General features: G+C 40.2%; 1 protein-coding gene across 1 annotated transcript in view; it reads left to right on the top strand.

Moving 5' to 3' along the window:
• LOC124720156 overlaps positions 1-13,163 on the top strand; it is an 80,356-nt gene that overhangs the window by 53,281 nt on the left and 13,912 nt on the right. The window contains exon 3 of the mRNA XM_047245464.1: positions 11,256-11,400. Coding sequence (XP_047101420.1) covers positions 11,256-11,400 — 145 coding nt within the window. The remainder of the gene's footprint in view (positions 1-11,255; positions 11,401-13,163) is intronic.

Consider the following 13,163-nt stretch of genomic DNA (forward strand, 5'->3'; position numbering starts at 1 on the left):
CACCATCGAAGTTATACCTTGATGTCTTAACAGATGTCGTATCATCCTGTTCCTTCTTTTTGTCAGTGTTTTCCCGAGATTCCTTGCTTGCTGATTCTGTGGAGAACATCCTCTTTGATTACCGTATCAGTCCTCCTAATTTTCAACATTCTTCTGTAGCACATCATCTCAAATTCTTCGATTCTCTTCTGTTCCACTTTTCCCACAATCAGTGTTTCACTACCATACAATGCTGTGCTCCAAATGTACATTCTCAGGAATTTGTTCCTCAAATTAAGGCCTATGTTTGATACTAGTAGACTTATATTGACCAGGAATACCTTTTTTGCCAGTACTAGTCTGCATTTGACGTCCTCCTTGCTTGGTTCGTCATGGGTTACTTTGCTGCCTAGGTAGCATAATACCCTTCATCTACTTTCTGATCATCAGTCCTGATGTTAATTTCCTCGCTGTTCTCATTTCTGCTACTTCTCATTACTTTCACTTTTCTTTGATTTACTCTGTCTATATTTTGTTCTCATTAGACTTAATTCCCTTCAAAAAACCTTGTAATTCTTCACTTTCACTGACGATAGCAATGTCATGAGTGGATGTTTTCATTCACATCATTTCACCTTGAATTTTAATTCCACTCTTGAAATTTTCCTTCATTTCCATCATTACTTCTTCGATGTATAGATTGAACAGTAGGCTCTGAGCACTTTGTTCTTGGTCTTCTGTTCCTCTTGTATGCTCCTGGCTTTTGTACCTGTTGTATATTACCTATGTTTCCCCATAACTTATTCTATTTTTCTCAGAATTTCAAACATATTGCACCATTTTACACTGTTGAATGCTTTCTCCAGGTCCACAAATCCTACAAATGTGTGTTGAGTTTTCTTCATTCTTGCTTTCGTTATCAACTACAATGTCAGAACTGCCTCTCTTGTGCCCCTACCTACCCGAGAGCCAAACTGATCATCACCTAATGAAACTTCTGTTTTTATTTTCATTCTTCTGTATATTATTCTTGTCACCAACTCGGATTCATGAGCTGTTAAGTTGATTTTGTAATAATTCTCACACTTTTCAGCTCTTGCAACCTTCGGAACTGTGTTGATATTTTTCTGAAAGTAAGATGGTATATCATCAGACTCAAGCGTTGTACGCACCAAAGTGAATAGATCTTTTTGTTTCCATGTCCCCCAATGATTTTAGATATTCTGATGGAATGTTATCTATCCATTCTCCCTTATTTGATCGTAAATTTTCCAAAGCTCTTCTAAATTCTGATTCCAATACTGCATCAACTATCTCTTCCTTATTGACTACTGTTTCTTCCTGTATCATGTGGTTGGACAAGTCTTCTCCATCAGAGAGGTTTCCAGTGTACTCTTTCTACCTACCTCTCACTCCTCTGTGTTTAACAGTGGAATTACCATTGCACTCGTAATGTTAGTCCTTCTGACAATCATTTCTTTTACGATTTTTTTTTTTCATGTGGCCATGTTGCCTCAGCTTCCCTGCCCTTCCTATTTATTTCATTTGTAACTGACTTACGTTTATCTATTCCAGAATTTCCCTCAACCTTTTTGTTCTTCCTTCTTCCATTTGATCAACAGAAGTATTTCTTCTGTTACCCATTCTTTCTTCACAGTTAGCTCTCTGTCCGTATCTTTTCCGTTCCAACTTCTATTATTGTCGTTTTTAGAGATGTCCGTTCCTCTTCAACTGAACTACCTATTGAGCTGTTCATTATAGCAATATCTATAGCCTCAGAGAAATTCAAGCTTATCCCTTCATTCCTTTGTACAACCATACTCCACTTCTTTGTGCATTTATTGTTTGTAACTCACCTCAAAACTTCAGCCTACTCTTTATCACTACTAAATTGTGATCTGGGTCTGTATCTGCTCCTGGATATGCCTTACAGTTCATTATCTGATTTCGGAATGTCTGCCTGATGATGATGTAATCTAACTCAATCATCCCATATTTTGGTCCTTTTATACCTCCATCTCTAGTGAGTTTTGAACAGAGCATTCACTATTACCAGCTGAAATTGTTGTAGAACACAACTAATCTTTCTCTCATTCCATGTCTCAAGTCGATATTCTTGTGTAATCCTTTCTTCTGCTCCTTCCCTACAACTCAATTTCTGTCCCCCTGTGACTATTAGATTTTTATCTCCCTTAAGATTGTGAATTACCTGATCAATAACCTCATACTTTTTCTGTCTCTTCGTCTGCAATTTGTGACATCAGCATGTATACCTGAACTATCATTGTTGATGTTGGTTTGCAGTTGATCCACAAGAGAATAACCCTATCACTGAACTGTTCACAGTAACTCACTCTCTCTCATACCTTTCTGTTCATAATGAACCCTATTCCTGTTGTACCATTTTCTGCTGCTGTGATACTGCCCGCAGCTCGTGGTCGTGCGGTAGCGTTCTCGCTTCCCACGCCCGGGTTCCCGGGTTCGATTCCCGGCGGGGTCAGGGATTTTCTCTGCCTCGTGATGGCTGGGTGTTGTGTGATGTCCTTCGGTTAGTTAGGTTTAAGTAGTTCTAAGTTCTAGGGGACTGATGACCATAGATGTTAAGTCCCATAGTGCTCAGAGCCATTTGAACCATTTTGCTGTGATAGTACTCTATTCTCATCTGACCAGAAATCCTTTCCTTTCCACTTCACTGTCCCCCACTATGGTTGCATACATTCTCAGTATTTCCCTTTCCTTGTTTTATAGCTTCTGTGCCACAGTCAGACTCCTTACATTCCACATTCAGACTTACAGAACATTATCCTTTCATTGTTTACTCAATCTTTTTGTCACAGTCACATCCCCCTTTGCAGTCCCCTAGCAGAGATTTGAATGGAGGTGCCATTATGACACTTTTTCAATTACAAGTCACATGTCACGTTGATGCACATTATGTGTCTTTAATGCAGTGTTGTCCATTGCTTCTACATCTTCGTGCTGTTGATCATTGCCAATTCTTCCTCCTTTAGGAGCAGTTTCCAATCCCAAGGGAAAGATAGTGCCCTGAACTTCTATCCACTCCTCCATCCTCCTACCAGGCTGTTGGCTGAATGAGGGTGACTTCTGATACCGGAAGTCGTTAGCCACCAATGGTGATGATTTTTATTCAAAATTTGAGCAATGAAGAGTTTCAAACCTGGGACCGAGTATGTTTTTGATTACAAATAAAAGACACTACCCATAGACCACAGGCTCCAAAGAGGAGATTATGACTCCTGGCCAGATATCCAGTAAAGCATGTGCTGTGAGCACAGGGGCTGCTCATACACATCGTGAGCAAACACCAAGAGAATAATCCACTCAATGCTGTGCCGTACAGTTACATTTTGTTCTCGTCTCTGTTCAGCCATCACCCAGAATATGTTTCATGTGTTACCTTTTACAAACACTCAGGAAAGCTGTGTACTGGTTACCTCACTGTGCTACCTGCTGGAGGAGCAGGTGCCAAATTCCTGCCCTCCTGTCTTGCTTGAAGTTCTCTGTTTTTTTACTAGAGGTTGTCCAGTGAATCCCATCGGGTTTTCTTCTACTAGGGTACAGCAAATTATATTTGCTGTTCATCTGTTGGTGTTTCATATATCTTCCACAACGTCAGCACTGTGGGACAGTTAGATACAACTAGCATTTTGGTCATTCCATGTCAAGTCGCCAAAATTTAGAAAAGCTCCCCACTCGACCATCTCCAATTTTGATGAAATTTTTACAGGATGTACATATAGACCTTACATGAAGGACTGCCAAATTGCAGCTTCATAAGCAGTATGGTGGGGTCGCTAGCCACCTTTTCCTAAAGGCTCGTTTTTTAACATTGCGACTGAAATGAATAAATGATCAACTTTGTTTTACCATTGTTCAGGATATAGGAGACCTGTCGTGCTGAAACTTTGTGATCCTGTTCAACTTTTTGGGTACAATATCTTAGCTGTAAAACAAACGTCAAACTGTGGTAAATTCATCATAGTGTGCTGTTGAAGTGACTCATAAATCTTGTTGTGCCAGATTTTGACTGTAATTTATTGCCTTGTATCTACTGAAAGAATAACTTTCTTAAGCTGAAGCTTTAGGTATCTGCAACCTGTTGGCATGTCATAAAGCTCCACAAGTGGCATCCAGATTGCTCAAATAATAACTGAGTTATCGAAGTTCAAAGTGTGCTAAAAAATTAATCTGTCAATTTTGGCTCACTTTCAAAAGGTCATATCTCAAAAGGGATCACTCAAATTTGATTTGTCTTGGCACCATTGAAAAGAGCTCACCTTGTTTGATCATAAAAAGTTCTTTTTATTTTGGAGACTTTGAATATAAGAACTAATAAACTTATACTTTCATTCCATTACTTTTCTCGACAATGCGACTTAAACGAATAAATGATCAACTTCCATTTACCATTACTCAGGATCTAAGAGACCTCTCATACTGAAAGTTTGTGATCCTGTTCAACTTTTTGGGAACAATATCCTAGCTGTCAAACAAAAGGTCAAACTATAGTAAATTAACCATAGTGTGGTATCAAAGTGGCCCATAAATCTTGTCATACCAAATAAACGTACATTTGTATTACATTAAAAAATATATGTGCCAGTTGTACTCTTTGTGGTTCCCAAGCCAAATATTTCAGTTATTATTAATTCATTTGCTGAAATTTGTTACTAATAGCAATTACGGTTGATTCTAACAAGCTATAATGTCAGCTCATTCTTGTTGCTGATGGAGCTGGAATGACAGAAATAATGTGTTGGTTTCGAATCCAACAAACATCCTGCCTAGCTGGCCAATAGAATGAATGTGCAGGGCCATTGGGGTGCATGAAACTGACTATAACATCATTGTCTTCTTCTGAAGCTTAAGACGCATTTCCAATCCATCATTTTCCATCATATATACAGGCAATATATTGGCCCGGTTATAAGGCTGTAGTATTTCTGAATGAAACTATATGACTTTGGTCAACATTTGCCCCCAAAAAATTTGTGTCATTTGATACTCTTCTAATACATACTTGCTTTTCATTTAATGGCACAAAATGAAGATTCTCTCTTGTCCCTGGTACTATGTAGCCATTTCTGAACCTTGCTTTCTGCTCAGTTTTTAATGTTAAAATTTTCTTTCTGAAGCACCAAATTCTTGCATTGTCTCTTTTGCAGTCCAACTTTGTGGTATGTTGTTGTTGTTGTGGTCTTCAGTCCTGAGACTGGTTTGATGCAGCTCTCCATGCTACTCTATCCTGTGCAAGTTTTTTCATCTCCCAGTACCTACTGCAACCTACATCCTTCTGAATCTGCTTAGTGTATTCATCTCTTGGTCTCCCTCTACGATTTTTACCCTCCACGCTGCCCTCCAATACTAAATTGGTGATCCCTTGATGCCTCAGAACATGTCCTACCAACCGATTCCTTCTTCTGGTCAAGTTGTGCCACAAACTTCTCTTCTCCCCAATCTTATTCAATACTTCCTCATTAGTTATGTGATCTACCCATCTAATCTTCAGCATTCTTCTGTAGCACCACATTTCGAAAGCTTCTATTCTCTTCTTGTCCAAACTATTTATCGTCCATGTTTCACTTCCATACATGGCTACACTCCATACGAATACTTCCAGAAATGACTTCCTGACACTTAAATCTATACTGGATGTTAACAAATTTCTCTTCTTCAGAAACGCTTTCCTTGCCATTGCCAGCCTACATTTTATATCCTCTCTACTTCGACCATCATCAGTTATTTTGCTCCCCAAATAGCAAAACTCCTTTACTACTTTAACTGCCTCATTTCCTAATCTAATTCCCTCAGCATCACCCGACTTAATTAGACTACATTTCATTATCCTTGTTTTGCTTTTGTTGATGTTCATCTTATATCCTCCTTTCAAGACACTGTCCATTCCATTCAACTGCTCTTCCAAGTCCTTTGCTGTCTCTGACAGAATTACAATGTCATCGGCGAACCTCAAAGTTTTTATTTCTTCTCCATGAATTTTAATACCTACTCCGAATTTTTCTTTTGTTTCCTTTACTGCTTGCTCAATCTACAGATTGAACAACATCGGGGAGAGGCTACAACCCTGTCTTACTCCCTTCCCAACCACTGCTTCCCTTTCATGTCCCTCGACTCTTATAACTGCCATCTGGTTTCTGTACAAATTGTAAATAGCCTTTCGCTCCCTGTATTTTAACCCTGCCACCTTTAGAATTTGAAAGAGAGTATTCCAGTCAACATTGTCAAAAGCTTTCTCTAAGTCTACAAATGCTAGAAACGTAGGTTTGCCTTTCCTTAATCTTTCTTCTAAGATAAGTCGTAAGGTCAGTATTGCCTCACGTGTTCCAGTGTTTCTACGGAATCCAAACTGATCTTCCCCGAGGTTGGCTTCTACTAGTTTTTCCATTCGTCTGTAAAGAATTCGTGTTAGTATTTTGCAGCTGTGACTTATTAAGCTGATAGTTCGGTAATTTTCACATCTGTCGACACCTGCTTTCTTTGGGATTGGAATTATTATATTCTTCTTGAAGTCTGAGGGTATTTCGCCTGTTTCATACATCTTGCTCACCAGATGCTCTCCCACGGCCGTCAGTAGTTCCAATGGAGTATTGTCTACTCCGGGGGTCTTGTTTCGACTCAGGTCTTTCAGTGCTCTGTCAAACTCTTCACGCAGTATCATATCTCCCATTTCATCTTCATCTACATCCTCTTCCATTTCCATAATATTGTCCTCAAGTACATCGCCTTTGTATAGACCCTCTATATACTCCTTCCACCTTTCTGCTTTCCCTTCTTTGCTTAGAACTGGGTTTCCATCTGAGCTCTTGATATTCATACAAGTCGTTCTCTTATCTCCAAAGGTCTCTTTAATTTTCCTGTAGGCGGTATCTATCTTACCCCTAGTGAGATAGGCCTCTACATCCTTACATTTGTCCTCTAGCCATCCCTGCTTAGCCATTTTGCACTTCCTGTCCATCTCATTTTTGAGACGTTTGTATTCCTTTTTGCTTGTTTCACTTACTGCATTTTTATATTTTCTCCTTTCATCAATTAAATTCAATATTTCTTCTGTTACCCAAGGATTTCTACTAGCCCTCGTCTTTTTACCTACTTGATCCTCTGCTGCCTTCACTACTTCATCCCTCAAAGCTACCCATTCTTCTTCTACTGTATTTATTTCCCCCATTCCTGTCAATTGCTCCCTTATGCTCTCCCTGAATCTCTGTACAACCTCTGGTTCTTTTAGTTTATCCAGGTCCCATCTCCTTAAATTCCCACCTTTTTGCAGTTTCTTCAGTTTTAATCTACAGGTCATAACCAATAGATTGTGGTCAGAGTCCACATCTGCCCCTGGAAATGTCTTACAATTTAAAACCTGGTTCCTAAATCTCTGTCTTACCATTATATAATCTATCTGATACCTTTTAGTATCTCCAGGGTTCTTCCATGTATACAACCTTCTTTCATGATTCTTAAACCAAGTGTTAGTTATGATTATGTTGTGCTCTGTGCAAAATTCGACCAGGCGGCTTCCTCTTTCATTTCTGTCCCCCAATCCATATTCACCTACTATGTTTCCTTCTCTCTCTTTTCCTACACTCGAATTCCAGTCACCCATGACTATTAAATTTTCGTCTCCCTTCACAATCTGAATAATTTCTTTTATTTCATCATACATTTCTTCAATTTCTTCGTCATCTACAGAGCTAGTTGGCATATAAACTTGTACTACTGTAGTAGGCGTGGGCTTCGTATCTATCTTGGCCACAATAATGCGTTCACTATGCTGTTTGTAGTAGCTTACCCGCATTCCTATTTTCCTATTCATTATTAAACCTACTCCTGCATTACCCCTATTTGATTTTGTGTTTATAACCTGACCAGAAGTCTTGTTCCTCCTGCCACCGAACTTCACTAATTCCCACTATATCTAACTTCAACCTATCCATTTCCCTTTTTAAATTTTCTAACCTACCTGCCCGATTAAGGGATCTGACATTCCACGCTCCGATCCGTAGAACGCCAGTTTTCTTTCTCCTGATAACGACATCCTCTTGAGTAGTCCCCGCCCGGAGATCCGAATGGGGGACTATTTTACCTCCAGAATATTTTACCCAAGAGGACGCCATCATCATGTAATCATACAGTAAAGCTGCATGCCCTCGGGAAAAATTACGGCTGTAGTTTCCCCTTGCTTTCAGCCGTTCGCAATACCAGCACAGCAAGGCCGTTTTGGTTATTGTTACAAGGCCAGATCAGTCAATCATCCAGACTGTTGCCCTTGCAACTACTGAAAAGGCTGCTGCCCCTCTTCAGGAACCACACGTTTGTCTGGCCTCTCAACAGATACCCCTCCGTTGTGGTTGCACCTACGGTACGGCTATCTGTATCGCTGAGGCACGCAAGCCTCCCCACCAACGGCAAGGTCCATGGTTCATGGGGGGGGGGGGGGGGGGGTACTAATGCCAATATTTGCAGTTTTTCAGACAGCATTGAAAATTGCAACTTCTCTTTCAATTCTTTAATCAGCTGCTTATAATCTTCACAATCAGGACATGTCTTGCTTGTACTAGGTGTTTGAAGATCTTTTGGGGTGAATCCTCCAGCAGCAAAAATGTTATTTGCAATTGCCTCTTGAGCTTCGCTTAGTTTTCATTTTGCGTAACCTTTCACATCCATTTTTGGTACTCTCTGAAACTTTAGAGGGGAGACCCCAAAAGCAGTTAGACTTGAATTAATTGATACTTCTGGATATGCTTCATCTTCTGACTGGTTTGAAGTTGATTGTGATTTTTTTGCTTTCTTTGCTAAAAATTGTTTCTGCAAGTTGGACAGATCTTCCGACCAGGTTTCACATTGCTCTTAGTCACGGCTTGCAACTGTTTTGCTGTTTCCACATTGACAATCCGTAACCCTTTTTAATAGAATGGTTTTTTGCACCAAAATGATTACAACAAGATCTCTGTAGAAAATCATATTTGACCACAAGTATTGCTTTGTGATGAAGGAATATTTGCGCATTTTCAATAAGGCTTAACTGCTTTATTAATTCCTGTTGCTGTACTGAAAATTCTTTGATTGGCATGAAGCCTTGTTGATGTGTGTGTATTTTCAGATGGCATGCAGAATTATCTGCAAGGACAATGACACATGGTACTGAAACCTCGTTGATATCCATTACACTACAATTAAATTTATGCTTCCAATTGCCATTTGTTTCAATATTAGATAAAGTAGAGGTAGTGTATATTTCAACTGAAAAATATGAAACAATCATAGATAATGAGAATACAACAGAAAAAAATTAAAATAATCTGATAAACATTTCTAAAGAGTCACCCCTTATCTTGAAATAATTGTTAATTACTGAAAAAAAGATGTTTATCCAGTAATGACAACAAACTTTACATCATTTAAAAAGGCACACACAACATCTGAACACTCTTCACTACACAATAATGTGGTTCAGACTGATTGTTGAAGAATGTTACCAAACTCCATTGTTGACACTAAACATTGTTGACACTAAACTGGTCTGCCTCCAAAATGAAAACAACTTTTTCTGATCAGACAAGGTGAGCTCAGATAACTCAGTTATTATTTGAGCAATCTGGATGCCACTTGCAGAGCTTTGTGACATGCTGACAGGTTGCAGATAACTAGGGTATCAGCTTCAGAAAATTATTCTTTCAGTAGATACAAGGCAATATAGTCAAAATTTGGCACGGCAAGATTTATGAGCTACTTTGATAGCACACTATGATGAATTTACCATAGTTTGACCTTTTGTACTGCAACAAAGCTATTGTACCCAAAAAGTTGAACAGGATCACAAAGTTTCAGCACAACAGGTCTCTTAGATCCTGAACAAGTGGTAAAACAAAGTTGATCATTTATTCATTTCAGTCACAATGTCAAAAAATGAGCCTTTACGAAAAGGTGGCTACTGGCCCCACCATACTACTTATGAAGGTGTTATTTGGCAGTGCTTCATGTAAGTTCTATATGTACATCCTGTAAAAATTTCATCAAAATTGAAGATGGAAGAGTGGGGACCCTTAGGCCACTTGTCATGGAATGACCCATTTGTTACCTCTGTCTATATGATACCACACACACACACACACACACACACACACACACACACACACACAAAATTCGCACACACTATTACAGTCTTATCGTTTGCTTTTGAATTTTTTAAAAATATCACTTGATGATTGTAAACATTGTCCATGAGATAATATTGCCTACACTGCCTAGCCCATATTTCTCATTTAATGGTAGCTTGTATTCGAAACTTCTCAAGATGAAAGTTATTGTTTGAGAAACACATCACCACTGCTGTCTTTTCTAGGAGTCAAATTACGGAGACATTACATGCATACATAGTTCTATTTGCTTTACTCAAAAGCAAATTTTGAAACTATTCTTGATAACTTTTTTAGCATAGCTGTTGTAATTCCTGTCCATTTTTCTTCATTCCCTCAGACTTCATGCATTATTGCACAGTAGTTTTCCACTGTTTGTCATAATGTCAATTTATCAAACAACTTCTGCATATCCATGACAGGCTTCACATAGTTTCCATAGTAAGTTGATACCGCAACTGACTAGAGTGTTTTCACTATCCTCCCCCCACCTCTCTCTCTCTGTTTTTCTGCAGTGATATCATTCAGCACTCCTCTATTAGGTTTCAAAAACCTCACAACCAAAAGTTGACTTCAACTGCTTTTAAATTCTGTCTAAAAGTTCTTTTGTCAGTGTAGCGAAATTGTTGGCCCCTATGTTTGGGCTTTGGTTTGGGCTTCACTATGAACAATTTGTTGTTTGGCACCTGAAGCTATGCTAGTGGGGAATGTAGGAGAAGCAGTGCAGAAATAGTCTAGTTAATTGGTGAGTCAGTCATGTTGAGTGACACTTTTATTGTTGGCACTGTATGTTCTGTTATTGCTGTAAATAGTCCGTCAACGCTAGCACCTGTGGCAAGCAGCCTCCTGGCCCCTGTGTGAACATGCCCACCCACTCATTGCCTGCCGGCCGGAGTGGCCAAGTGGTTCTAGGCGCTACAGTCTGGAACCGCGCAACAGCTACGGTCGCAGGTTCGAATTCTGCCTCGGCCATAGATGTGTGTGATATCATTAGGTTAGTTAGGTTTAAGTAGTTCTGAGTTCTAGGGGACTGATGACCTCAGAAGTCAAGTCCCATAGTGCTCGGAGCCATTCGAACCATTGTGAACCCATTGCCTCCCTGTGCAGCGCGCCAGCTACTAAAAGGAGAAGGGCGACCCCCGGCACTCACTGTCAGCCCCACAGCGATCACAACCAGAGTCCTGCTGCAGCTGTGCTGCCCACAGCTGCCCGACACACTCCTCCACCTGAGGATGCAGCTGCCTCAGTTCTGGTGAGTTGTCACTACATGGGCCCAATTTTTACCCTCAGAGTACTGATTATTTTGGTATTAACCAGCAGTCATAGTAAATGTGGCAAATTGCTATGATTTTTAATTGCCTCTCCATGCTTTGTCAACAATAACAACAGGTATTTTTGTTTCGACTCAGTCAGACACTCCTAGCTACTGGTGGTGAGATGTGTGAGGTTCGATTCCCAATGAGCACAGAATTTTTTGTCATGTATTTCCAAATCAGACATGCGCACATTTCACTGCTGGTAAGTGAACTTCAGTGTGGACCACTGCTGCAAGCTGCGGTGTCTTGCTCACCTGTGCTAAGTCTGAGGGCTTACTGCAGCTTTCCACTGTAGTGTTTGTGTATTTGTGAATGTCAGAAGATGCTGGTATGAGTCAACTTAACACAGCAGACACTTTGAAGTTCACCTTTAATTGGAACTTTGTTAAATCAGACTTTTATGAATCTAAATCTGAAAAATGGTTTTTTATTCCAGTCTCTGATCACAAATGAATTCTTTAGACGATGACCGGTTTCAATCTGTAATGACCATCCTCATATCTTTTTTAGACCATGTCCTAAAGTGATACGGCCATAATGGCATCGTCAAAATCTTTTCTTGAAGGATCTGTGAAGATAGGTTGTGATGACATAACTGCTATCTATTTCTGGATTGTGGGTACTGTTGTGTATGTCAGGTTGATTAATGCCAATCTTTCTGAGAAAATAATCAAATCTAGTGAAGGAACCTTTAGATTCAAGCATTCTGACAAACATTAGCGAAGCTACTATTCCCCACACTGGTGTTTGCATAAGAACAGTAAGGATTTTTGAATCTCCATTCCAAGTTCTGGGTGAGCAAATAAATGCAGTAGTCTTGACTAATGGGAAAGTGCTCAGTAATATTCCAGAAAATTGTCAATCTCACATAAGTGTCCGGTGCTGAATGGTATCAGACAACTTACAGTGGAACTGCCGAACTATTGTCATGTATGAGGGGCAGCCTAGGACACGACGTCTCGTGGCCTAGCTGCTGACCGGCTGGACATTTGAGTCCTTCATGCCCATAATGTATGTGGCAGCTGTCACTTGACTCCCATCCAACGGTCCCCTTGTGATCACTCCTCAGACTGATAATGCTACTACTGCCGTACTCCGACAGAAGTCACTCAAATAGCGGAGGGCATTTCAGCCACAGTGCAACTGGCCGAACATTCCAAGGAAGCCCTAAATGACCCAGTTCTGAATAGTATTCTGACATTGGATGCACTGTCCGTGCAGTGGAACGTCAGTGAACCTGAAGGGGATACTGCAGCAGAAAATTCTGCAAGCTCGCCGAAAAGCCGCTCCCCCAGAAAAAAAATAGAATGGAGGATTGTGCATAAAGCTGCTAAGCAAATTGTTCCACTGATGTGCGAAAAGATCCAACAAGCAGTCTGGAAATTAAATGAAAGTTCAGAGGAAGGTTCTAATCATAGTCAGTCTGAACCTGTTCACCCACCACCCGCTGCTAGTGTGCCGACCCCCACGGAAGCACAACAAGACGCATGTGCAGCTCTCCATAAAAATACCAGAGAATTCCTCTGTACAGCCACAGATGCCATGTTCAGATCTGTGTTTGTGAAGAACTGGGCGGACGAGACCATGGCAGATAGGGAGATGAAACTCCTTCAACTTCCAGTGAAGCAATGATCACGAATGGTTACCTCACCCGTACCAAGTCACAGGTGGCGGATATGTACGTGACACTTTTTCTTGA

Source organism: Schistocerca piceifrons, chromosome 11 (genome assembly GCF_021461385.2).
Source record: "Schistocerca piceifrons isolate TAMUIC-IGC-003096 chromosome 11, iqSchPice1.1, whole genome shotgun sequence".
NCBI lineage: Eukaryota > Metazoa > Arthropoda > Insecta > Orthoptera > Acrididae > Schistocerca > Schistocerca piceifrons.